Below are 27,885 nucleotides of genomic sequence, written 5' to 3'. Positions count from 1 at the left end.
GTCAAAAATAGATCAGCCAGGTTAAAAAATCTTTATTGGTCCCAGTGCAATCTATCTATGTTTGCAGAGACAAGCAGACCGCTACCCTTTGTTTTCCTGGCAAATGGTCTTTTTAGTTGATGGACAATTTGTACGATCATATGATCGTTTCGAGATAATCGTGGTCTCACGATGACGATCGGATCTTTTTAAAATCTTTACATCTATGGTAGGGATGCAACGAATCCAGGATTTGGTTCGGGATTCTACCTTTTTCAGCAGGATTAGTTTTCGGCCGAATCCTTCTGCCCGGCCGAACCGAATCCTAATTTGCATATGCAAATTATGGGCGGGGAGGGGAATCGCGTGACTTTTTGTCACAAAACAAGGAATGTGTTCCCCTTCCCATCCCGAATTCGGTTCGATATTCGGCCGAATCTTTCGCAAAGATTCGGGGGTTCAGCCGAATCCAAAATATGAGACACTAACTTCAGATAGAGACACTAACTTTTCCGGTATATATGTCATGGTAGAAAGGCAAAACATTTGCTGTTTCCCCATTCCTTCCCCTTAATGTTAATTTTTGCTGTTACTTTTACCATTCACTGCAGCAAATAGTAAGCAATAGACACGGAAAGCTGAAAAGGAAATGAATGCCAGTGATGCAGATATGTTGTACTTCATGTTGCTATGTTCAGAAATCTTTTGGCAAAATCTAATTCTGGGGTTCCCCCCCCCCCCGCTCTGACCCTCAGTGTGGTGCTTACACAATGTTCTATGCGAAGGGTAACTGAGGTGTTTATTCTCTTATTATCTCTTACTATCTTCAGTAGTGATATGTGGTGTCATTGTTAATGCTACACTTTCAAGTTGTTAAACACTGTTTTCGTCTCTCTTTTATCCTACACATATTTTTTGTCTCTCACCTACACATGCATTTATGTATAACAAAAATGTCATTAAAGGTAAATACAACAAAGTATTTTTGTGACTTTTTTTGGTCTCTTTCACAAGGTAACCAATGCTGTGCTGAAACTGATTGAAAAAGAACGAAATGGTGAAACAATAAACACCAGGCTTATAAGTGGAGTAGTGCAATCTTATGGTAAGTGCAGTGTTGATCTTTATGTATTCGTACATCAGCTAATGCATAAATAACCTAACAACATGTGACTTTCTCTCCCTTTCTGTCTATTATAATTATTTTTCTCCTTTTCTTGTGACGTTTTGCAAATATTTTTGCCATATACATGTGTTTTGTTCTTCTAACCCTTCATCAAAGACAAATTGCAATCAATTTTTCCCTCCTGTGAGTTAAGTAATACTGGTCCTCTTTTAGGATTATATTGCCATTAACTCATAAGGGGGTGTCTCTTCTATCCAGTCACCCTCATGGCATGTGTATCAGCTAACAAGGGAATCAACAAACAAGGGAAAGTTGTGCTCACCACTAATTTTTAAAAACATTAAGCGGGGATGAAATTTGAGGACATCATGCCTTAAGTCTACTAGAAAGGAATTTAAACATTAAATAAACCAATAGGCTGGTTTTGCTTCCAATAAGTAATTGTATCTTAGTTGGGATCAAGTACAAGCTACTGTTTTATTATTACAGAGAAAAGGGAAATCATTTTTAAAAATTTGGATAAAATGGATTCTATGGGAGACAGCCATTCCGTAATTTGGAGCTTTCTGGATATCGGGTTTCCGGATAAGGGATCCTATACCTGTACTGGCAATGTCCCTTTTTTCCCCACAGTGATAAACCATTAGATCACAATTTGATTTTTTGTTAAATCCACCTCTCAGAATTGTTTGATCAATGCCACAATTAGAAAATAATTATTTGTTGGAAGGAAATTCCCTTTTAATTCTGTTTTGTGTGCGTGCGTGCGTGCGTGGGTGTGTGCGCGCGCGCGCAATAGTACAATTATGTGTCCCCAAATATGGTACAAGAAAAGATTAAAGCCTAAAGTCACTTTGCTTCATCACCAAAAAGTGAAAGGGTCCTTGCAATAAAATGCACCATGCTGCCAGTGTAAAAAAAAAAAATCACAAAGCAGTTAAAAGTTAACATGTTTTTTTCTTTCAAGTTGAGCTTGGCTTAAATGAAGATGATGCTTTTGCCAAAGGCCCAACACTGACTGTTTATAAAGAGTCCTTTGAGTCTCAGTTTTTGGCTGACACAGAACGGTTTTATACAAGAGAGAGCACAGAGTTTTTACAGCAGAACCCTGTCACAGAATATATGAAAAAGGTAGGTCTGATTTTTTTTTGACTGTTCTCTTACTAGGGTGAGGTAACCTAGTTCCAAAGAGACACAAGCAGGCTTAGTATAACCTTGTCTGCAAAGTATTATAACTAATACAATTAAAAGTACTGCAGAGATGTCGTGCAGTTGCTTGGCAGTGTTGCTGTTACACACATTACACACTTCAGCTTTACACCATTCATATTCTTCTCTCATGCAAATACTTCAAGAATACATGGAGAGCGATGATGGCTTTATTTGCATTCTCACGATTTCCCTGTATTTACCCTTTATTTAATAATGAGTGCTACCATGTTGATAACGCTTTTGTCATTTTTAGGCAGAAGCTCGGCTTTTGGAGGAGCAGCGTAGAGTACAAGTATACTTACATGAAAGCACGCAGGATGAATTAGCACGGAAATGTGAACAAGTCCTAATTGAAAAACATCTAGAGATTTTCCACACTGAATTCCAGAATTTACTAGATGCTGATAAAAATGAAGGTAATTATCAAACATGGGTCAGTCTGCACCAAAATTAACACCTTGCTATATGAATGACTTCAGGTGTACTTGTAAGTTTCCAGCTTTTATGGAAAACAATTATCGAATGTCTGTGTATTTCTGGTAGTTGTGTACATACACAGTTGTAGGAAGCAAAGAGTTTCTATAGAAATGCTTGGCTTCATATCACTACTGCCTATCTATCAAAAAAGATAGGCAGCAGTGATGTGCAGGTTGTCACAAAAAATCGACCCAACCCGTACCCAGCACTGTAGGTCTATTTATAGATCCGCCCATCTCTGATGTCACAAAAGGGGGACAGGCACACACTTGCAAATAGAGGCTGCCGAAGGTAGAAGCCAGCAGAGTAAGGTTGTGGGCGGGAGAGCAGAGGGAAGCGCTCAACCCGAACCCAGCAATCTTGTGCAGAAGTCCTAGCAATCCCGCAGGTAAATCTTCGGGTACCACGGATTTCAAGCCAGCCCACACATCACTAATAGGCAGCCTGATGTTGTTGTTATATGTAAAGTAACCAGTGTGACCTTCTTTTCATTACTAAAGTGAAAGTAGCCGAGAATACTTCCCGCTGGCCCTTGTAATTTTACAAAACTTCAGTTTTCATTGTCCATCCGAAGAATAACAATGTTTTACTACATAAACAGTGACCTGAAACTAATACTAATACATACTCTTATCTTACAGACTTGGGCCGTATGTACAATCTTGTTTCCAGAATCCAGGATGGTCTGGGAGAGCTAAAAAAGCTTTTAGAAACTCATATTCACAATCAGGGACTTGCTGCCATAGAGAAATGTGGAGAAGCTGCACAAAATGTAAGTTACGAATTATGTATATTCCTTTTTATATTTTCCTATACTATTGCATCTTAAAAACATCACAAAGCACGTGCATGGATATTGAGGCTTATGCTGAGGCTTTTTCAGCCATTAAACAGGAAATTACTTGCAAAGTTATTTCTGGTCTATTTTTGCTGGAAAATGCTATATAGGTTATTGTATGGACACCTTAGGGAAAAAGAGTAGCTCTATCAGAAAATCTTATATGTGTTGCATGCTTTGTATATGATTTCAGTCCAATGTTTGGCTAGTTAGATTTTTTTTTTCTTTGATTTTATGCTACGTCGAGCATATGTTTATTGGTAAAGTCACCTTTGAATTTAGTTGTGCAGCCATATTATACTGTTCGCATACAGAAATACCTAGAAATAAATACCTAGAAAATGACATTAAAAATAGACTCTTGACCGTATTTTATTTTTTTTCAGGATCCCAAAATGTATGTACAGACTGTTCTGGATGTCCACAAGAAATACAATGCCCTAGTCATGTCAGCATTCAACAATGATGCTGGATTTGTGGCTGCACTAGATAAGGTGAGTTCAGTGCCATCTAAAATTCTCTGTAATAATGGCAGGGCATCTTCTTTTAATAACTTACTTAACTGTTGCACCCTAGGCTTGTGGTCGCTTTATAAATAACAATGCTGTGACAAAAATGGCTCAGTCTTCCAGCAAGTCACCAGAGTTGCTTGCCCGGTATTGTGACTCTCTGTTGAAGAAGAGGTAAGCAGACTTCGTAGTAGTTTTATGTACTTAGTACTCTTATTAGTTGGAACCAGGGCACAGTTTATGAAACTATTTGAAAATCTGGTGAGTCATAACTGGGCTCCTTATTCCACATGTGTGACACCTTCAAATTATTTGTGTTGTAATATATCAAATGGGTGAGGCCTGAGAAATGCCTCTGATAAATGAGATCATAGTGCAAAAGGTTTAGAGCAGCTATATTTACGCATACTTGGTCTGTTTTCTATAGTGAGAACTGTGAAGATATTCAATTCTCTCCCTGAATTAGTTCATTAGCTTTAAGAATGGGTAGGATGGCTTTTTAGCACGGGAGAGAATACAGGGTTATGGAAGATAGCACATAGTATAAGTTGATCCAGGAACTAGTCCAATTGCCATATTGGACTCAGCAAGAAGTTTTTTCCCCTCTGAGGCAAAGTGGAGAGGCTTCGAATGTTTTTTTTTTTCAACTGAATAAACAGTTAGGCAGGTTATATATAGACTTAAAGAGATACTGAAATCAGAAAATAAAATTATCTATCATAACATTGTCATTGAATGCTATTCATAATTTTGCCATAAAAGTATTTGCCTGATGCTTTTACATGATACCATCATATCACACGTTTAGCATTATTTACTTAACATATTACATCTGCTGAGTGTGCACTGTCTTATCCTGTCCCTGCACTATGCTGTCCTCTCTTGCAGGAGTTGCATATTTTTGCACTTTCACTTTTTGTCTGTTGTCTATGTTGTGTGTAGCACCATGGTCCTAGAGGAACGTTGTTTCGTTTCACTGTGTACTGTACAAACGTATATGGATGAAATGACAAACTCACTCTTGACTCTTGACATTACCTAGCTGATTCCCCCATGTCCTCTATGAGGGGGCTGACATATTTGTGCAGCAGGAGTCCATCAGCATTAAGGACAGTCAGGTTGACAAAACAGTCAGGTTTAGGAACTTCAAGTGACAATTACTTACAAAAGCAGAACTATCCGCGAAAAATGATCAACATGACCTATAGGTGACTTTTAATGTAGATTAATATTTTGAAAATAATTTTTTTAGTGTCAGTATCAATTTAAAAAGGTTGAATCTTTAAAAGGTTGAACTTGATGGATGTGTGTCTTTTTTCAACCTAACTTACTATGCATCTTAACTTTTCACTGCAGCTTTTTTATGCTGCCTATTTAATTAATTGGGGAGATACACTATATCAGCATGTTTGCTTCTAGGAAGTTAATCTTGTGATGAGGTTTTTCAGTACTGAGTAAACCATGGATCCTCACACTTAGCACTGATTCCTTAAAAAATTTAAAATGGAAAGGTCATGCCTCCCATGTTTTTTTCTTTTTGTTTGTTTTTTTAAAAGGGGTTTAGCATCATAAGCAGAAAAGTTACACGTATAATGCCTTGTGTCTGCCTTATTTAAGCACCTTAGATATATGTGTATTATATTAAGGTTACCCGATTTTGAGAGTAAAATACAGGGACAAGTGAAGTGCATAGCTTACAGCACAAAATATTTAGACAGTGCCCACTTTTTTACAACTCCTCCTTAACTCCACTTAAAGTCACAGCCACATATGTTTGCCTAAATATTGTTTTGTACAAGCTCCAATAAAATTCTATACATATTAACATACCTAAAATTGCAATACGACTAAGCAGTATTTCCAGCATTATAAATTGAATGCCAATCCAAGTAGAATAACTGCACCAGTGCAGGGAGGCTCTCTGGGTTTTGAAGAAACAATTGTGCTGTACACCTAGTAGAGATGGCATGCACCATACACAATAAATACCTGGCTTGTTGATTAACTTCCTAGAAGCAAACATGCTGATATAGTGCATCTCCCCAATTAAATAGGCAGCATAAAAAAGCTGCAATGAAAAGTTAAAATACATAGTAAGTTAGGTTGAAAAAAGACACACAAGTTCAACCTTTTAAAAATTCAACCTTTTTAAATTGCAAATAGAAGGGAAGACCCGCACTCCCAGGACTGGGGGGGGGGGAAGCAAACATATTTATTTAGATCATTTTGACCTTTATCATGCTACCGCTCTGTTATCTTTAAAACTTTAATTTCCATTAAAAATATTTACTTTGTGTAAAGTAATATAATAAACTCTTCTTTTGATTTTTAGTTCCAAGAACCCAGAGGAAGCAGAGTTGGAAGATACCCTTAACCAAGTGGTAAGCAGAGAATGTACAAGTTATGGGATCCATTAGCCTGAAACCCATAGACTCCATTTTATCCAAATAATCAAAATTTTTAAAAATTATTTCCTTTTTCACTGTAATAATAAAACAGCACCTTGTACTTGATCCAATCTAATATATAATTAATCCTTATTGGAATCAGAACCAGCCTATAGGGTTTATGTCCCTTTTAAATGAATTTCTAGGACACTTAAGATATAAAGATCCAAATTACAAGAAGATTTGTTACCTGGAAAAGCCCATATCCCAACCATTCTGGATAACAGGTCCAAAACCTGTACTGGTCTTTATTTTCAGAACAGAAGTCAAAAGGAACCCACTATTTTAATGCATATTTTTACTTGCTAAATTATTCCAAACAAATTACCCACTTAATGAGAACTAGTTCTTCCACACTGATATAAAATAGAGATAGTTACACAGAAATAAACAAAGTTATTTTATTGAATGTATTTTTCATACAACATCAGTGTACAGGATCCTGCACAAGTAAATGGTATCTGTTTTGAAATTGTTCTCCTTTTAGATGGTGGTCTTTAAATACATAGAAGACAAGGATGTGTTTCAGAAGTTCTATGCAAAGATGCTTGCGAAGCGCTTGGTTCATCAAAATAGCGCCAGTGATGATGCTGAAGCAAGTATGATATCAAAACTTAAGGTAAGACCTTCTTTTACGTTCTCATTAATTAATTGTATTCTCATTAAAACATTTTATACAAAAGGGATGGGAAGCATGAAATGAAACCTATTAGGATGCGGTGGACACTTTATTGTATAGGCCCCATAATTAATAATTTGACACGCATTAAAAGCTGATTCTGTTCCTATTGACACCTTCACTTGTCATATGACTAAGCTGCTCTCCATTCCTGAAATGTTATTTAGGCTAAAGGGGTCTTGCTAATGTTGCTTTTGAGACAGGAGAGCTTGGAAAAATCATTATCCACCTTGCAAAGTAGTTAGTCTTAAAGACCAAGTAAAAAAGAATAGTAGTCCTACAAATAATTTTAAAACTGCTATTCTAAACCCTGTTCGATTTAATAATAATTACAATTATTTTAATTATTTAAAATAATTTTTTGTGTAATTTTAAAATACATTTATTAAAATAATTTATTTTTAATACTACCATGAAGTGTCTTACCCATATTAGCTGTTCATGCGTTCGTCATGATGTGCAGTGCATGATATGCACTACCATAGTTTTTCAAACAGTTTGGACTAAAGCAAAATCATGAAAATCTGTTTTGCATCATCATTGACCTTTAACATAATCTAACCATACTGGGTTGCACTTAAATATAAAAAGCCATAATGCAAGCAACCTAAACATTGAATCCTGTGCTAAAATCCAATTATTAGAATGTTTAAAAACTGCTTTTGAGCTGCATGTGGAAATCATTTCTTATAAATGTAATACTTTGTAATTGTACAGTTCTACTACAGCAGGATACAGGCGTTTTAGATTCAGTTCCCTTCCAAAATGTGTATGTATGTTAACTTGTGTTCCACATAAATGAATATATGACTGTCTGTGCATATATGTTGCAGCAAGCCTGTGGTTTTGAGTATACGTCAAAGCTTCAGCGCATGTTTCAAGATATAGGCGTGAGCAAAGACCTTAATGAGCAGTTCAAGAAGCACCTGACCAATTCTGAGCCTTTAGACTGTAAGTACTAAGAATATCAGTAAATATTACATACATATATGGCTTTAGAACCTGGGAAATGTTACTGCAGATCCTCTTAAAGGGTTTTTTATGTTTTGTTGAATGTTAACAATATTGATCTGGATCTGATTAAATGTTTAAGTAGAAGTATTTATATAAGGGATGCATCTAATTCTGAATTTGATTTGGGAAAAATCCTAAAAGTAAAAGGAAGTTGCAACTTTGAAAGCTCAGCCAATGATAAACAAAACTCCAAAGTATTAAGAGGGGTTTCCAAACTTTTTCGTGTGTGTGTGTGTGTGTGTGTATTATTTAAGGGATTATTTACGTTTAAGGGATTGTACCAGAGTATAGCAAAGAGCCTTAATCTGGAGGAGTGAGGTTTTGCTTTAAATTTCACAATTATGTATTACACTTTATTTGTGACAAATGGGATGGCTTCTACCCCCCCATTATGTTGAATGCTACACTGATTATTCTGACACAATAGGTTGGCAATGTGCCTAATTAAGTGCAAATATATATATTTGCTGCAAATAAAGCAGGTGTTAGCTATTGTGTTAAATGCCTCTAATAATAGCTGAAAATTGCATACTACCATTATATGTTTGCTGCAGACCTTGAGCCGTTGCAATGAAAAGCATCTTGTGTTTAATTTGTTTTGTAATCTGGCTTTCTCTGTGCAGTGGACTTCAGCATACAGGTTCTGAGCTCTGGATCATGGCCCTTCCAACAGTTCTGTACATTTGCTTTACCTTCAGAGGTAAGCTCAGCCTCATAATTACATCATGAAAGCAAATATTTTATGCATTAAATGAATATGCACGTGTTAATGTATACAAAATATATATTTTAAACACTCAAAATACTAGTTCTAATATATATATATATATATATATATATATATATATATATATATATATATATATATATATATATATATATATATATATATATATATTCTATTTGCCAAATGTCCAACTGAATTGGAAAAAAAATCTAAGTAGATAAACTAGTACAGTATTTTGAGTGTCTCTCCCCAACTGCACATAGTTATCTAAGTGTTGCTGGATAAGCCTATTTTTGTCATGGGATGCATTACTTTCTTGAGCCTCTTGTAACCCTTATTGCACTGTATTACCAACAGGTGGTGTAATATACAAATTAAAAATCATTTCATAAATTCGGTTATTTACAGCTTGCAACCAACAGATGGCGCAACCATGCTAGAGCAACACATTCAGCAGTGTTACAGCTTACAACCAACAGGTGGCACAACTATGTTAGACAATTAAATACAACAATAAGTAACAGTTTGCAACCAACAGATGGCACAACCATGGTAGAGCAACACATTTTTACATTCACCAGTGTTACAGCTTGCAACCAACAGATGGCACAACTATATTAGAGAATGAAATGGAAGCAATAGTTTTCAACCAACAGATGGGGCAACCTTATTGGAGGAACATATAAAGAATTAAATTCAACAATAAGTTACAAAATTTCTGTGATGCTAGAATGTCACATTTCGCTGAGCACCAAATAAATACACCAGTCCATTACAAATCAATGTTTGCAAAAAGCTTTTATTGCTCCATTTCAAATTATGAACACTTATTCCAATCCAAGAAATCTGTTGGGTCTTTTTTTTAATACCAATAACGAATGCTTTGTGTTGATGTATACAAATCTCCAAAGATAAACATGCAACTTATAGCAACTACAAATCAGCAAGTGTTCAATGAACGTAAAAAAATTTGGACCTCGGGAAGCATTCGTTTCACCAGTGTTTTGTTGCTTCAAAATATTATTATTTGCATTCAGGTGTATGGCATTTACAGTATGTAATTTTAAGGCCACTGATGTGTGTTTGCACCTAAATCTCTCTCTAAAATATTCGAGCGGAAACTTTTTTAAATTACTCTGGCCACTAACCCTTTCTTACCAGTTTTATCTGCTTTGCATGAATTTGTTTTGTTTTTCAAACCACATTTCTACCGGTCTGCTTGTTTGTCTCTCATTATACTTCAATAAAGACCAATTTCTAATGCATAAAAATTGACCATAGGGAATACTATTCATCCAGATTTATTCACCGTAGATGGGCTCTTTCCCTGCATTAATCCCTCTCTGCATATTACACACAACTCCAATTAAAAAAAATTTCTCTTCATTTACAGTTGGAACGCAGCTATCAAAGGTTTACAGCTTTTTATGCCAGCCGCCACAGTGGAAGGAAGTTGACTTGGTTATACCAGTTGTCTAAAGGAGAACTGGTCACAAACTGCTTTAAAAATAGATACACATTGCAGGTTTGTTACAAGCAAAACATGAAATATAAAGCGAATTATATGCACAGCATGTTCTTAGCTGTGATGTAGAGATTCATAGTGCTGTTACACAATTGCAACTGGAATTAGTAAACATTCATTACAATTTGCAGGATGAGTGAATCAAGAAAAGGCGAAAAGCAGAATACCTGCTATTTTACTCTAAATAGCAGGTATTCTGCCTTTCGCCTTTACTTGATTCACTCATCCTACAAATTGAAGTTAACTCTGTGGTTGCCAGCGACGGAGCACCAGTGTGCATCAAGGCTACTCCATAGCGCTTGGCATTTGTGTGTTTCTTCTAAATGTGAAACATTCATTACAGTTGTGGTTAATATTTTGAGCAATGATGATTACCCTTTAAATTTGTTCCTGGCACATAGAGGGTTATTTATTAAAGTCTGATATTTTTTTATGGTTGGAGTTTTAAAGGGGAAAACAATTGTTTCGGTGAGAAAAAAAAACTTTATCTATTTAGATTTATTAAACCCCCAAGCTGCTAAAACACAGAATAAAAAACGACTACATCTCAAACCTGTCGAGGTCATGTAGAAGTCAATGGCAGATGTTCCTTTTACAGTTGGAAGATATGATCTGCGCTGGGTTTCGTACAATAATCCGAATAATTTGTGGTTTTTAGGCGATATTAGAGGGAAATTGTGGAAGCACTCAAGGCTAAATCAAAATATATTTAAATATAATGGAAGTGCTACTTACAATGCACTTCCCTGGGCCCCTGTCTCATAAGTAATTCAGTATAAATGCAAGTGCATGTTTACAAAACAGGGGTTTTTAGTTACCAAAGTTATGATCATAAAATTGAAAAGCCACCATACCACGTCAAGGTAAACCCCATATGGCGGTCCCTAACTTACTTATTAAAAAGAAATGTTTCTCTGCATAATAGCATTACCTGTGTTCAGTGTATGTTGAGCATTGGTTTCAATTTGAAGGCTGAATCCTCCCCCGCCAGTAAAGGCTTTTAAGAGAGAGTGATTGCCCAAACCAACGCCCACATTTAAAAGCATAGGACCACCATTAGTTTTAAGGGGTGGGTATGGGGTGCTATTGAAAAACCACATGAAGCTAGGCCACAGCTTCAGGCCAATATACTATATTAGAGGGAAATTGTGGAAGCACTCAAGGCTAAATCAAAATATATTTAAATATTTAGGCGATAACCCAATCAGTTTTTAGGTTGTCCGTTTTCAGGTGTCAAATCCGGAAAAATAATGTGATTTGGATTTTTTCGCGATTTTATCAAGTCATTTTCCCGCACCAGATTTTTTCACCATAATTTTTTTGATAAATAAGGTAAAAATGTTTGGTTTAAAGAAAGTCATGAGAAACTTTCGGAAACTTGTAAATAACCCTCAGTGTCAGGAACAAGTATTTGCCAAAGACAAAATACTTGTTCTACTATTAACTTATTTATAAACTCTTAATAAAGCTTTCAAAACACACAACTTTTACCAGTGCAGGACATCAATAAATTCAAATATATTTAATTGCATATATAGCCCTATTTTATGTTTCATGTTACTGACCCTATACATGACTGGATTCAATTCAGCCATAAAAATTATAGTCTAATTGTCCCAGCACTGTTTAGTATTGCCTTGTCTTTGATGTTTATTGGGTTGGATTTATTGTGGTCTTTTTCTCTCATTACTTTTACAGGCATCCACATTCCAGATGGCAATCCTGCTGCAGTATAACACAGAAGATGCCTATACAGTACAGCAACTGACAGATAGCACGCAGATAAAACTGGTAACCCTTCATGCAGTTTAAGGCCTTAATCGTATAAAAACTGTGCTCATGTTAAAAGCCATTATAAATTGTCACAGAGGTGATTAACCATCATTTTAATTGTTATGGGAAATTAGATTTAAGCAATCATCCTAAACCACTAGTTTACTGGCCAGTAGAGTGGTGCTCTTGGTTCAATTAGATTGGAAGAGTTTTCATTTGTTTACTAATAATTAAGTTAATCATATCACACTTCACTGCAAAACACATCTTTTTATTGTATCAAGAGTAAAATGATTTTAAATGCACGAGTTTCTTTTTGCAGGATATTCTTGTGCAAGTTCTCCAGATTTTGCTGAAGTCTAAATTATTGGTAAGTTGCACAGTTCCTAATGCTCACCTGAAGCAGAGCTAGGAGAGAAACAGTTCTGTAGCTTAGAAGACATTTTTTCATCAGATATATAAAATTGTGATCATAGCACTCATTCAAATACTGTATAGTTTCAGAGATCCCCACAATTGTAAATAAGCTTTCAGCTTCAAATTATACACGACTGTGGCTCACTCTGCAGAGTTAACAGGGCCAGTGCACGTTTTAAAGAAAACCTCTGCCTGGGGTTCTAGCTTAGTAATTGTAGTCTCTGGGGGTACCTAACAAGTTGGCATTCCCTGTGATTTTAGCTTGTGTTGGCCTTGAAAATGGTTTATTTTGTACTAAAAACAGCAGTAGAGGAAATGGCTAAACCTGCAGGAGAAAAAAAACATTTGGCTTGTAAAAGGGATGACTTGTATATAAAAAGACCATGGTTACTGTGATCTTTGCATCAGAGTGGAGCTTGGATATATCACATGAACGCTTAAAGGAGAACTAAACCCTAAAAATTAATGTCTAAAAATGTCATTTTATATACTGAATGTATTGCACCAGCCTAAAGTTTCAGCATCTCAATAGCAGCAATGATCCAGGACTTCAAACTTGTCACAGAGGGGGTTACCATCTTAGAAAGTGCCTGCGAAATTCACAAGCTCAGTGGGCTCTGAGCAGCTGTTGAGAAGCTAAACTTAAGGGTTGTCACAAATTATCAAGCAGAAAATGAGGTTGGGCTGTAATATAAGCTGATGCTACAAGGCTGATTATTACATTTTGATGCTAGTTGCACTGGTTTCTGTGCTGCCATATAGTACTTATCTGTATTAATTACTAATCAGCCTTATATTCATTTAAGGCTCTACTGTATATTGTGGGTGGGTCCGTAACCTCAGTAAGTGACAGCAGCACAGAGCATGTGCTGTGAAAATGGGGAGCTACTGGGGCATATTCAGAGGAACAGATCTTCCCTGCTAAAGGGCTGTGGTTGCCTTGGGCTGGTACAGAAGCCCAAAATATTGTGTAAAACATTTCTGCCCTACTTAAGTTAAGCTTTAGTTCTCCTTTAAAGGAACGGTAACACCAAAATAATTAGGGATGCACCGAATCCACTATTTTGGATTCGGCCTAACCCCGAATCCTTCGCAAAAAATTCGGCCAAATCTGAACCAAATACCTCAACTGGGAAGGGGAAAACATTTTTTACTTCCTTGTTTTGTGACAAAAAGTCAAATGATTTCCCTCCCTGACCATAATTTGCATATGCAAATTAGGATTCGGTTCGGCCTGGCAGAAGGATTCTGCCAAATCCGAATCTTGCTAATAAAGGCCAAATCCCGAATTTGCTGCATCCCTAAAATTATGTTCGTGTATTAAAGGAATGACAATATAATGTATTATTGTGCTGCACTGGTAAAACTGATGTTTTTGCTTCAGAAAGACTACACTAGTTTATATAAACAAGCTGCTCTTTAGCCAAGAGGGCAGTCATTCAAACCTGAAAAAGGAGAAAAGGCACAGGATACACAGCAGATAACCGCAAAGCTGTGTAGTATACAATGGGATTCTTCAACTTCGCTATTATCTACAGTGTCCCCTGTGCTAGAATGGCTGCCCCCATGGCTACACAGCAGCTTGTTTAGATAAACTATAGTTGTGTTTCTATAGCAAACACATCCGTTTTACCAGTGCAGGGCAACAATACATTATATTGTCTTTCATTTAAAACACTTATTTTTTGGTGTTACTGTTCCTTTAACCTATACCAAGCTGAATGCATTTCAACACTAAATAGCAATGTGTACACTCCATGTTGCTGGGTTAGCTTTAGCATTGCTGAACTTGATCATACTAAGCAGGTTGTATCTCTGCAAATGTCTTAAACCTCTTCCCTTTTTTAATGTAGGTTTTAGAAGATGAAAATGCAAATGTGGACGATGTAGACTTGAAGCCAGATATTTTAATAAAGCTGTACCTTGGTTATAAGAAGTAAGTTTTACCAACATATCAAGGAGGACATCACTTTATTGGAAAATTGCAGATAATTAGCAGCAGTTGTGTGGAAATGTTGCAATAAACACTGGTTTGCACCAAGTCTGTAACTAGTAGCAGAATTAAAAGTATTCACTGATAAAGCGAGATGTGCTTTTGGTTTTGCTCATGCAGCAATTCAATGCAAAATAACTATGAATAAATGTGAATAGCAATGGTTACATTTAATGTGGGGGTGGGATAAAGACTTAGACATAAATATTGTTGGTGTTTTTTTCCCATCTTGCAGTCAGGTTGTCTGTAAGGATAAAGGGCTGACCTGTTAAATGAAGCAACACTTCAGAAGCCCTGGGCTGTAGAGTTGGGAAGCCAGAACATAAGCTCTCTAATTTATTTTGCAGTAAGAAGTTAAGAGTGAACATAAATGTGCCCATGAAGACAGAACAGAAGCAGGAACAAGAAACAACACACAAAAATATAGAGGAAGACAGAAAGTTACTTATCCAGGTAATTCCTGTTCTGCTGAATACTGATAGTTATACTGTGTATCCTCCTATGAATGTTGCAACCCATTTGTGGAAATCCGCAGTGTACACTGTTTAACCATTACTTTCCCTTATGCTGCATACTTCCCAACTGTCCCGTTTTTAGAGGGACAGTCCCTTTTTTGACAGCTCAACCCGCAGTCCCTCATTTGTACTGAAAACTCCTGTTTTTCTCTGCACTGAACAGCCAGAAAAACAAAGTTACTAACTTAATTGGCTTTTGGCAGAGAGCCCAGAACAGCCACAGCAGCAGATGAGATACTTTTGTAACAATTCTGAGATAAGAAAATAAGTAATTGTAATAATATAAGATAACAGGTTCCTTTGGAAAAGACAGAAATATAACTTTTATATATAACTTTCATAGCCTACCAAATTTTGTAAAATGAACATGGTAATTAGAGGGTGTGGTCACAAAAATGGTCGTGGTCAAAAAAATTTGCTGCAGTACGCACGGCAACTTTTTTGTCCCTCTTTATTTCCAAAATGTTGGGAGGTATGGTTCTGTATAATAGCAGGGTTGTGGGAATGGATTTTACATTGGCCCTTGATATAGGCAGGCATTATGAGAATACTACCTTGAGTTAAATTAACACATCTAGACTTAAAAGAGAAGGAAAGCTAGCAAAGCAGTTTATTGCCAATAGATTAGCCACAATAGTGCAAGCTATAACACTATTTATTCTGTAGAATGCTTTACCATACCTGAGTAAACAGCTCTAGAAGCTCTCTCTGTTTGTTTCGGATAGCAGCTGCCATATTTTCTTGGAGTGACATCACTTCCTACCTGAGTTTCCCTGCTCACTCATAGCTCTGGGCTCAGATTACAGCATGGAGGGGAGGAGGGAGGGAGAGTGGAGCAAACTGAGCATGCTCAAGCCCTGCCCTGGGGGTTTAAGGTGAAAACAGGAAGTCTGAATCAGAAGCCCATGTGTGCACAATAGAAGGAAAGAAATGCTGTGTTTCTTTTGACAGAGGACTCAGAGCAACAATACTTTGAGGGTTTACTGGTGTATTTATGTAGACCTTTGTGATAAAGCTTACTTAGTTTTAGCCTTTCCTTCTCCTTTAATAAAGGGTCCAATACTATTTTATGGTTTTGTTTTTTTTGACCAATAAATTTACACATTGACTTTAGTCCAGTATACTGCAATAAATTGTTTTTCTGATATAGGCAGCCATTGTGAGAATAATGAAGATGAGGAAGGTTCTGAAACACCAGCAGCTTCTTGGAGAGGTGTTGACTCAGCTGTCCTCCAGATTTAAACCACGGGTCCCTGTTATCAAGGTATCCTACTAAATGCTTTCTATAACGAGCTTTAATGTTTATCGCATAGCCCTTGCTGTTTTTACTGCTTATTTACCTCAAAGTAAGGGGGGCCCTGCTATATGATCTCTCCCAAGTGTTTGTTACTCTCCTCTACTGACCTAATCCTCAACACGTCTCACATTCTAGGCTCTGCAAGGGCTGTACTTCTCTGGAATTCTTTCCCACTGTCCGACTTTCTCCCAAGCTTTTTTTTGCCATGAAAGAACACGTTTATTTAGGGAAGCTTAGCGTAACTCCAGTATGCTGCTAAATGCAATATCCCATTCTACATCTCTCACCTAGCTCACTTGTGATCTCGGCTATACTCACACCTTGTGCCTCAACCCCTTCTTTTAGATTGTAAGCTCTTCTGGGCAGGGGTTATTGGTTGTTCAATGCATACACCCATTTATTAGACAGTGCTGCAAAATATGCTGCAGAATATGTTGGTGCTTCATTGATGCATGTAAATAATAATAATAACCTCTCTAGAAGAAATAATCAGGGCAGTCACCATATAAAGTATTTTGGATTTTTTACTGATGAAAACTTTCTGAACTACAACGGGTTCAATTCAGTCTCAAAAGACTTTAACTTACGACTGTCAGTTTAAATTATTGGCATACACCGAATCCACTATTTTGGATTCGGCCGAACCCTCGAATCCTTCGCAAAAGATTTGAGCGAATACCAATCCGAATCCTAATTTGCGTATGCAAATTGGGTGTGGGAAGGGGAAAACATTTTGTACTTCTTTGTTTTGTGACAAAAAGACACGAGATTTCCCTCCCGCCCCTAATTTGCATATGCTAATTGAGGTTCGGCCAGGCAGAAGGATTTGGCCAAATCCTGCTGAAAAAGGCCGAACCCCGAACCGAATCCTGTATTCAGTGCATCCCTAATAAATTAGTGATGTGTTCATTTGTTATTGTGGAAAAGACATGAAAGCTTGCAAATAATTCACGCTGCAATATAAAATGTAATTCCTGAACCAGCAAGTGTATTTTTTTAAGTTATAATATTGGTGTGTAGGCAGCCATCTCAGGTCATTTTGCCTGGTCATGTGCTTTCAGAATGAGCCAGCCAGGATGGAACTGCTTTCTGGCAGGCTGATGTTTCTACTACTCAATGTAACTGAATGTGTCACAGTGGGACCTGGATTTTACTTTTGAGTGCTGTTCTTAGATCTACCAGGGAGTGTTATCTTGTGATAGGGAGCTGCTATCTGGTTACCTTCCCATTGTTCTATTGTTAGGCTGCTGGGAGGGAAAGGGAGGGGGTGATATCACTCCAACTTGCAGTACAGCAGTAAGAGTGACTGAAGTTAATCAGAGCACAAGTCACATGATTGGGGGCAGCTGGGAAACTGACAATATGTCTAGCCCTCAGATTTCAAAATGAAATATAAAAAAATTGGTTTGCTCTTTTGAGAAACGGATTTCAGTGCAGAATTCTGCTAGAGCAGCACTATTAACTGATGTGTTTTGGGGGAAAAAAGCATGTTTTCCCATGAACGTGTCCCTTACCTTAGAGTAATGGCAGACGGGGAGATCTGACACCTACAATTAAATCTGCACCACCACGGGCAGCAAATGTTCCCCCGGCTCTAAAATAAATCGCTGGTTGTAACACACAGGCTTCATTTTTCGAACTGCAACAAATCTCCAGTCTGCCATAAGCTCAATACAAGTCAGGTTATCTTTTTAACCAGTAATCTCTACAAAACATCATCTGAATTGTCCTTTTAAAAATGGGCTGAGAATAAGTGTATTTGTCTAATTGAATTTTTCTTTTCTCCCCAGAAATGCATTGACATCCTTATAGAAAAAGAGTATTTGGAGCGTGTGGATGGAGAAAAGGACACATACAGTTACCTGGCTTAACTAACCTTTTTATACACATATTTAGTGATTGCCTGAGTGGTAAACGTCATTGGTGTGACACTCAGCAGATAGTAAACGTTACGTGATGGAAAGAATGGAGACACAAATGAACTTCGCAAGGACGATTTTGCTGCTGCTGCTGCCTGGGTCCTTCTCTTTTTAACAGCACTTCCAAAAGCCAGCCTCAGATCTCCACTGGAACTGCTCAGGACTGCGATTATTATTTCAAGCAAGTAAATATGGAAATAAGGACACCCACATGCTATAATTTAGGAACAGAGGGGAGCCTGTACCCAGAGAAAAGAGATGTTTGCATGCTACCACTCGCCTCCTTTAAACAAATACACCTTGGCTGTACCGGCAACAGCTGTCCATGAAGGCAGATCAGTCCCTAGGTTTTTGGCGGCACACTTTAGCGAGTCTGAATGGACCTAATGTATCCGCTATGAAAAACCATTTGTATAGTGTGTTTCGTTTTTTTTAATGTGTGAAAAATAAAAACAGGATAAAAAAAATCAACAATTTCTGTACAAGGTGCATTGGCTTTTTTTTGTGTCACGTTTCCTTCTTCAAAATGTAAATAAAGATACTTATGAAAAATGTTTCACTAAAGTTCCCTCTGCAACTCAAATTCATTTATTATAGTTCATTTGGACTCATCCTCAGCTTGATAAATATTCTACCATATATACATTTAAAAAGAAAAAAATGCTCAGAAGAGCAATTTTATATTGATGTTTTTTTAAAAAAGATTTTATATTCACATTCTTTACATTGGTAATATGGTGTAACCTGAATACCACCTGCTGTTTAGCCTGGGAAACATTTTACTTTTACCCTGCTCATTGGTAACAGCAGATACTTTCTGTTTCGGTAAAATTAAGCTTTTGACATTCTGCCCAGGTGGGACAGCAAGGGGGTACTGCAACCGCACCACTTGTGCTTTAAAACCCAGTGGGTCCACTTTAGCTTATTTTACTGACTTTCCCAGACTTCCTTTTGCTTTGCATAGAAATGAGCGGCTCCCCTACACCATGTGTATAACTAGGGCTGCCACCCAGCTGCTATTTGACCGACCTAGCCAGCAAATCACCAGCTAGGGCTAATGCCAGTATTACAAATTTGATGGCAATATATTTGCTAGTAACTTTATAAGGGCGGCAGTTCGACCTACAAATTCCTCCCTTCCCTGACTATCCCATGGCCAATCAGCAGAGACCTGCCTCCGCCCTCATCCATTTCCCCACCCTGTTGCATCATTGTCCTGCCCCCAAATTATATTGCTGCCGAACCCAAAGGCCATTAATGTCCGCTAAAAATGTGGACTATACAGTGCATATTGGGCCCCCCAGTCCTTAAGAAGAACATTAATGAGCTGCAGAGAAGTGCTAGAAATGCCGTATTTTATATACTGAATCTATTGAATGTGCTTAAAGGTTCATCATCTCTATAGTAATAAGGATCCAGGCCTTCAAAGATGTCACACAAGTTTCCCATTTTGGATTTTGTTAGGAGTGTCTGCAACACGTGCTCAGTGGGCTTTGCCTTTTCAACATTTTTATTGAGTTTTCCAAAAACAAGCAAGATTTACTTATCACAGCGCAAATTGAGTGTGATTAAGCTATTTAACTGCATGCATACATCATGCTATTTACAACACAAAGGCATAAAATTGTGAAAACATGAAAATAATAAATGGCTTATATTATTGTGGAGTCCCTTGACCCATATAATAAAGTTTAGTAACTAGATCTACTGTATAAGCTAACAAAAGCAACATACAACTAAAACAAATCTAAACCTTGCATGGTGGAGTTATAATAACACTAAATATCATGTAAATACCGAGTTTATTTTGTTGCCCAGACATTAGGATAGTTAGATCTGTAACAGCTCCTGAATTTTAGTTTTGTGTTTAGAGTCTATTTGATCAAAGTAAAGTGACCAATTTTAAGAAAATGTAGTTTTAATATGTGGTTCCTCAAATTTAATTTTTATGGCCTCTTGCCAGCATAATTGGTTTAGATATGCTAAGATTTCTTTTAGGGAAGGGGTAGACTCTGAAATCCAGAGCAGAAATAGGGCCCTCTTAGTAGCCGCCATAAAGCGTAAAATTAAGTTTGAAATTAAAACGGTCAGATTTACGTCTACTCAATGTAAAAGAAGGGGGGCCAATATTTAAAAGGGCATAATCAGTGGGCTTTGAGCAGCTGTTGAGAAACTAAGCTTAAGGGTTGTCTCAAATCATCAATAAGAAAATGAGGTTGGCCTGTCCTATAAGATGATCCTTCAGGGCTGATTAGAATTCTGATGCTAATTATGCTGGTTTCTGTGCTGATGAAAACAATAATCTGTTTACATCTTAATACGGTATTACAGTTGTTTTATGAGAAAGATACACTTCAAGATGGCGGGAATGAGATAGGCAAAATCAATCCTCAAGTTAGGCAACTTTATGGCTACTCTTGACCTGCCAAACACCTATCCCCATATTTCCATCTGGCAGGATTACCCACATCTGCTGAGAATTGCGATCAAGGATGGGCCCAGAATAGGTAATAATCAGTTTTCAGCCCTGCCTTTTGGCCTGTTGTCTCCTCGAATCTTCACCAAAGTCCAGGTGTTCGCCTATTTATGGACATCAATTGTTCCGTATCTGGAAAATTGGCCAATAACAGCCTCCTCTTATAACCTTCAACACTTTCAGAAAACAGTTTTTTCCTAGTGGAGTTGGATTGGATTGTCAACTACAAAAGATCAGATCTTGTTTCTATGCAACAGAAACAGTTCCTATGAGTTCTTTTGGACTCAGCCCAAGGTCTCACACTGCTTCCTTCTGAGAAGGTTGCCAGTCTGGAAAGAACCCTGTTCAATCTCTCAGAGAGGAGTCTCGATCAGGGAGGCTATGTCTGCTCTGGGAAGCATGACATCTGCAATAAAGGCTGTTCTGTGGGCCAGGGCTCACGTAAGACCACTCCAGAGGACCATCCTGAGGGTTTGGGATGGTTCAGAGAGCACTCTGGACATTACCTCAGCATGTGAGACATTCGTTAAAAGTGGTGGACAGATCCCAACTTGACCAAGGGAGTTCCCTTGTTCATAGTTCACTGCAGTAGCGATCCTAGAGGGGGGCGGGCCCTGGTGACGCACAGCCGGGCCCCCCCCTCCGCACGGCCCACATTGTGAATGGCGAGCGGGCTGCCGGGGGGACCCTGGGGGGGTGCGGGCCCTGGCTCGCACCCCCTGCTCCCCCGGTAGTTCCGCGACTGGTTCACTGGCTGGTCCTTACCACCGATGGCAGCAGGCAGGGATGAGGAGAAACTCTGGAGCAGGTTACCTGTTATGGTACTTTGTCACAGCAAGAAGCAGCACTCTCCTCCAATCACTGGGAGCTCCTGGCTGTTTGGAGAGCAACAGATCACCGTTGATAAAAATCTTACTAATAACAACTGATGACACAACTTCTGCAAGAATCGCACATAAGGGTAACAGTTTATGTAAACATTGTCCGACAACAGACCAATAAAGCTCAGAATAGACTTGATAAAATGTGAAATCATATTCCTGATACAAATCTGACTTTGTCAGTGTCAAACACAAACCAAGTTATTTTTTGTGCCAAATGTTAAGGGTGTGAGAGCTCAAAATGCATAAGACTTTGGTTGGTCCTCTTGTCTGGTTTTAATGTGGAACCAATAAAGACTATTTTACTTCAGTTGGACTATGTGCTGCTTGTCTGACTTCTGTGGAATATATTTACATCGCAAACTATTTGTGCATGACATAACCAGAACAGAGCCGATACCTTAATAACTTCAACAGAACAGGATTTTTGATAGTCATCGTTAAATCTGTTTCTCTGCAGTCGATAGGGGGACACAGGGACCTTAGGGGTTAAGCTCCATCCTCCAGGAGGCAGGACACTTATTAAATTATTCAAAATTGGTGTGACTGGAGACCATCTTAACCCCACGCACTTATTCCATTCAGTTTGTACCAAAGACACTGCTATAACAAAAAACTGGTAATCAATGGCAGAACATTAAAACAGAAGGAATATTCCCACTTAACCAACATGGTCAACAATTTTTCAATTTTTCACTGGGCGGGAAGCCCTGTGTCCCCCTATCGACTACAGAGAAACAGATTTATAGGTGAGTATCAAAAATCCTGTTTTCTCTGTCGTCTCTGGGGGACACAGGGACCTTAGGCTTAGGGGACTTTACAAAGCAGCCCCCGATTTTTCGGTGTGTGGGCTTGTTGTGGGGCTTGTTGGTCTTCCATTTTGCTTGTCCCCTGTCAGTGAGTTGCTTCTTCGAGAGAAACGTCCAATTTGACCTTGAAAAAATCTCCCTTGTCTGGGGGTAGTGGTTGTTCTGCTTTTGATTGAGGGAGAAATGTGCTCTTCCCTCCTGTCGCTTGGGAAATTATCTTTTCCAGTTCTTCGCCAAACAACCGTTGTCCCTTGAATGGGAGTGACGTTAGCAATTTCTTAGAGCCAAGATCTGCTGACCAACTTTTGAGCCACAATGTCCATCTTGCTGCTATAGACAGAGCTAAGGTTCTGGCCGTGGTTTGAGAGGCATCTAATGTGGTGTCGCATAGAAATGCTGATGCATCCACAATGGAGAGAATGGATGCGGTGAGCTCAGACCTTGGTACCCCCTCTTGTACGTCTTTGAGCAAGGCCTCTGCCCAGGCTTGTATGGCTCTGGATACCCACGCAGAAGCCAGTAGTGGACACAGGCCGACCCTGAGGCTGTGTAGATTGCTCTTAGGGTACTTTCCTTTCGTCTGTCGGCCGGGTCCTTGAATGCTGCGGCATCAGTGACCGGTAAGGTGGTAGATTTTGATAATCGTAACACAGGTGCGTCTACTACTGGAGAATTGGGAATGGGAATGGATAAGACTTAGAAAATTTCTTAGTGGCTTGAAACTTTCATTCTGGGCAATTCCATTCTTCCTGAATCAGGGTAGTTAGTTGATCATGATCCAGAAAGCAGGCTGTTGACTTGTGTTGCCTTCTGAATAAGCCTGTGGCTTGGTTCTTATCGTTCTGTGCTTGAGTGATATTAAGTCTGTCAAGCACTCCTTTAATGATGCCCTCAATGTCATGTTGTGAATCTTTATCTTTGCTTTCGCTCTGCATTTCTTTGTCCTCTGAAGAAGTCTGAGATGGAGTTCCCCTTCCGACTGGGAAGAGTTTTGTTCTACTGATGATGCATCAGATATGTTATGTGATATGGCGTCAAACTTAGGGCTTTCTGCCCTTTTGCGCTTGCCTATGTGCTTGTGGGATAGTTTGGATAGTACTTTGCACAAATTATCCGCAATGGCTGGAAGTCCCTGTACGGAAGCCAATGATTGTGAGAGCTGAATCGCCCAAAGTGGTGCTGAAGTGTCTTGTGAGGCGTTTCCCCGTGTCTTGGGATGTGCCCTTTAAGTCTGAACTTGCCTGAGGCAGGATTTGTTTTGGATTGAGCCCCTGGGTAGAAGCAGTTCCCTTCCCCCCCTGAGCAGGCTCTGCGCAGCGGCTTTTGCTGGCACCCAGAAAATTTAGTCTGCCATTTTGTGCAGGCTAAATAAGGCTTTACCCCCACCCTAGGGAAAAGATCCCCTGTCCTACCTTCTGCCATTCTGCAGTGAGGTACTGAAGGAACAAGCAGGCGAGTGGGGTAAGCTGTTCCTCCTCTGCTAGTCACCCCTTGTGGCTGTGCTTCTATATACTCTGAACAGAGTTGAGTGTGCTAGGTGTCTTGGCAGGCTTCTGTGTCTATGGCGTGCATAGGGAAGAATAACGCCTACGTATGCGCGCTTTGCCCTCAACAAAGATGGCGCAGCGTACTGGCACCCATCTCCTTGTAGCCGCGTGCCAGAAAACCATTGCGGTGCACTCCTGTGTCCTGTGTGGGTCTGGTTGGTAAGACCCATGCTCTACCCGCAACCCAACCTGTCACCAAGTATGCTCCCCTACCTACAGTAGACCCGTCACCTGAATTGCAAATAGTTCACTTACCTCCCGACTCTGGACCGGCTAATCCGGAAGTGCCGTCACATCGGACTATTCCGATGGGATGGGGAGGGACCAGTCCTGCAACTTAGCCAGGTAACCTCATGGGTTACTTGTGGACTACCAGCACAAACAGGGCATCTGAACTTTCTGCTCAAAACCCGACCACCTTGTAAGTATTATGTGGGTACCTGACCAGGACTCAGACCAGGATGTAGAACTTGACCAGGACTTAGACCAGGATGCAGGACTGCAGAATAGAGCACAGCAAAGGCATTAATTGCCTGATGCTCAATGGAATCACTTGAGAGTATGTTAACATCTGCCATACTGAAAAAGTTGAACATGTTTGTTTTCTGCATTTAATGTTCCCCTGGGTGTTTCTTTTGAAAGTAAGAGCACAGAGTCAACAAAAAGGCACTTATGGCAAGCAGTATAATAATCCAGGTTGTACGTCTATGATCTCTAATGAAAAGAAAAGTGGGAACATCAGATCCAGGAAGAGAGCTAATTGAGCCTACAACTCTATCCTGAATAGTTTTTTTATAGTGAAGACAATACAATAAAAACCATAGAAAATGCACAGAATGGCCAACGCTGGGTTTTCATATCTATTTAATATCTAAAGCATATAAAGAATGATGTTGCCTGACAAATGAATAGTACAGAATATACAGAAGTTCAAGTATATTTTATTTGAGGTGGGACATGTACCTGAATAACATCATTGTACAAAAGACAATTACAACCGGCAAAGGAAAGACTTGCATTGTGGTCAGATCACTATAAATTAAAGGTTACAGTACTCTGTAACTTCAGCTTGAATTTTCTTCCCATCTTTGTATCTAAAGTTGCGCATAAGAAATTCCTGAAGAAGGTAAGGCATGGGGTTCACAAGGAGGTAGCTAGAATCAGGGGATTTCCATTTCTCTCTCAATACCCACATATTTCAGGGCATCTGCTTGGCTGTATCTAAAGGAAAGAAAGAGAGAAGGAACATTTCAGTATCATATCATGAGAATAATTTATATAACTGCCAGGGAATGATTGTGTGCAAGCCGATTCATCCCCAAGGACAGAGTATACAAATTTGCAAGGAGAACACTGGTTACTTTGGCTGCAGAACTGTCTTTGTAAAGATCTGTTTCAAACAGAACTGGTGAGACAATGGTTCAGTACTGCTCTTTAATTGATATGGAGCCATCATCCGTCTAGAGAAACAGCAGACACCTTGCTTTAACAGTATCTAATCAGTGAGACAAATTGCACTGCATTCACTTCAGAAGAGGAAGGAATTTTCTTTGTAATATTTTGTTTGTATTTCTTTTGGTTGCATCTGTATAGAGGTATGGGAAACCTGAAATATGCCTCTCATACTGCCTTAAAATTCTGTAAGTATCCTCAGATTTATTATATTAACAGTGAGAAGTGGCTGATTAAAAAGATCAGTAAATATAGGTGTTAAATTCACGGAATGATAAATAGCACCTTAAAGAAGAAGGAAACCCCTTTGCAAAAAAACCTGTACCCCCCATCCCAGGTAGACCCCCTCCCTCCAGGCTAACTACCCCCCCCTGGGGAAATGCCCCATACTCCATGCTAACCCTTTAGCGCAGATTCTTCCAGCGAAGATCCGTGCATCCATCTTACGGCTCCACTGTAAGCGGACAGAGATTGGTATTTCTGCGCATGCGCAGTTGGAGCAGTTTGCGCAGAATTACGCGGTAATTGTTGATCTCCCAGTCAGCTTACCAAGGACGGAAGATGGACGTGTGGAACTGCACTGGAAGAATCTGCGCCGAGGGGTAAGTATGGAGTATGGGGCGTTTCCCCGGGGGGAGGAGGGTCTACATTGGGTGGGGGGGTACGGGTTTTTTTGCAAAAGGGTTTCCTTCTCCTTTAAAGGAGAAAAAAGGCTAAAAGTAAGTAAGCTTTATGATAAAGGGCTATATAAATACACCAGTAAACCCTCAAGTAACACTGATCGGAGTCCTCTGTCAAAAGAAACACAACATTTCTTTCCTTCTATTGTGTACACATGGGCTTCTGTATCAGACTTCCTGTTTTCAGCATAAATCTCCAGGGCTAGGGTTTTAGCATGCTGAGTTTGCTCCTCTATCCCACTCCCCTCCCTTTCCCCCCTCCCTGATGTAATCCCAGAGCTATGAGTGAACAAGGAGAGACTCGGGCAGTAAGTGATGTCACACCAAGCTAATATGGCAGCTGCTATCCTAAACAGAGAGAGCTTCTAGAGCTGTTTACTCAGGTATGGTACAGCATTCTGCAGAATAAATATAGTGTTATAGCTTGCACCATTGTGTTTACTCCATTGGCAATAAACTACTTTGGTAGCTTTCCTTTGCTTTTAAGGGGTTACATACAGTGTATAGTCCCAATAAGTATTAAAATGCAGAGGTTTCAGGGATAACAGTGAAAAATTGATTGCTGAACTATAGCTCCTGTTGAAGGGACACTGCATGTTCCCATACTGTTAGCAAAACCATTTTTATACACCATTGATTGAGCTAAGCCTCAAGCTCAGCAGGGTATATGAGGAAGCAATTAAACACACTCACCTGTAATCAAAGAAGAGTTCTTCACCCGTCTGAATGGCTCTCTTCGCAAAAATGCCTATTCTATGGTCTCCATTAACCATCATTACTAAAGAGATTAGAGCAAATCATTAAGGAAGAGATTCATTGAAAGTATTCTTTACTTAGCCTCATACTAAACAATTTAGAGAGATCCCCAAATTAGATTTGTATTAAGCAGACGGAAGCATTAAAAGCAGGCTGTGATGATGATGATGATGTTGCTAAAAAGCCCTGAAGACATTTGTAGTTGCCAGTTCTTCAAGATTTCATTCAGATATATATCTATAAATCTGAACGCTAAATGAACAGGAACATGTCCCTCACTACGGCTATGAGAGCATGTCCAGAACCAATCCCACAGGCACCCCTACTCCCAATCATCCTCATCTGTGTCCATTCCCAACACACGCGCCATGTACAGGGAAGCTTGGTTAAATCTCATCAACAACATAAATCACAGCTTCCCTGTTCTGGGGATCCACACACACAAATATCTGAAAGCTGGGGGTAAGACGTGTTTCTGTTAAAAATTGTGACAGGTCACTATCCCTTTAATACAACAAACACAAGAGACAAAAACATTTCAATTCTTACCTTTTGCATAGCAGTTTGGATTCAGAGAATGGTTTGCAAATCGGATCTTGTTGCCTTTCCGTGTTGCATCTACTACAAAATCTTTAAAAAAAACGGATGGGGGGTTTAGAGGGAATGCATCATTATTCAGAGCTTGACCTCAATTATTCAATTATACATACAATAACGTTTGAGGGCAGTTATTGGCACACAACATCCTTTGATACTTTCTTCAAAGGCTATTCCCCATAAACAGGCCATTTAGAAATAGGTTGGTACAGGACTGTGGTGCAGAATCACTATAATAAG

The 27,885-nt window shown here is 39.0% G+C and overlaps 2 protein-coding genes across 6 annotated transcripts in view; one reads left to right on the top strand and one right to left on the bottom strand.

The window, feature by feature from the left end:
• Positions 1-18,918, top strand: part of cul1.S (cullin 1 S homeolog) — a 56,524-nt gene extending 37,606 nt beyond the window's left edge. For 2 of the 3 annotated variants that reach the window (XM_041567237.1, XM_041567238.1), the window contains exons 6-22: positions 994-1,084; positions 2,073-2,236; positions 2,571-2,733; positions 3,436-3,566; positions 4,019-4,126; positions 4,209-4,315; positions 6,474-6,522; positions 7,076-7,207; positions 8,101-8,218; positions 8,905-8,981; positions 10,402-10,533; positions 12,232-12,324; positions 12,629-12,676; positions 14,577-14,659; positions 15,064-15,169; positions 16,382-16,495; positions 18,319-18,680. In XM_041567237.1, the coding sequence (XP_041423171.1) occupies positions 994-1,084; positions 2,073-2,236; positions 2,571-2,733; positions 3,436-3,566; positions 4,019-4,126; positions 4,209-4,315; positions 6,474-6,522; positions 7,076-7,207; positions 8,101-8,218; positions 8,905-8,981; positions 10,402-10,533; positions 12,232-12,324; positions 12,629-12,676; positions 14,577-14,659; positions 15,064-15,169; positions 16,382-16,495; positions 18,319-18,399 (1,797 nt within the window). In that variant the 3' untranslated portion in view covers positions 18,400-18,680. 3 annotated transcript variants of the gene reach the window in all.
• Positions 18,919-25,081: 6,163 nt separating this feature from the next.
• The window catches only part of ezh2.S (enhancer of zeste 2 polycomb repressive complex 2 subunit S homeolog), a 46,342-nt gene continuing 43,538 nt past the window's right edge, over positions 25,082-27,885 (bottom strand). For 2 of the 3 annotated variants that reach the window (XM_018268548.2, XM_018268547.2), the window contains exons 17-19: positions 27,598-27,678; positions 26,986-27,070; positions 25,082-25,381 (exon numbers count right to left, since the gene is read on the bottom strand). In XM_018268548.2, the coding sequence (XP_018124037.1) occupies positions 25,321-25,381; positions 26,986-27,070; positions 27,598-27,678 (227 nt within the window). In that variant the 3' untranslated portion in view covers positions 25,082-25,320. 3 annotated transcript variants of the gene reach the window in all.

The sequence above is a fragment of the Xenopus laevis genome, chromosome 6S (genome assembly GCF_017654675.1).
Source record: "Xenopus laevis strain J_2021 chromosome 6S, Xenopus_laevis_v10.1, whole genome shotgun sequence".
Classification (NCBI taxonomy): domain Eukaryota; kingdom Metazoa; phylum Chordata; class Amphibia; order Anura; family Pipidae; genus Xenopus; species Xenopus laevis.
Note: the sequence above shows the minus strand (reverse complement) of the source record. Positions and strands in the feature narration are given on the sequence as shown.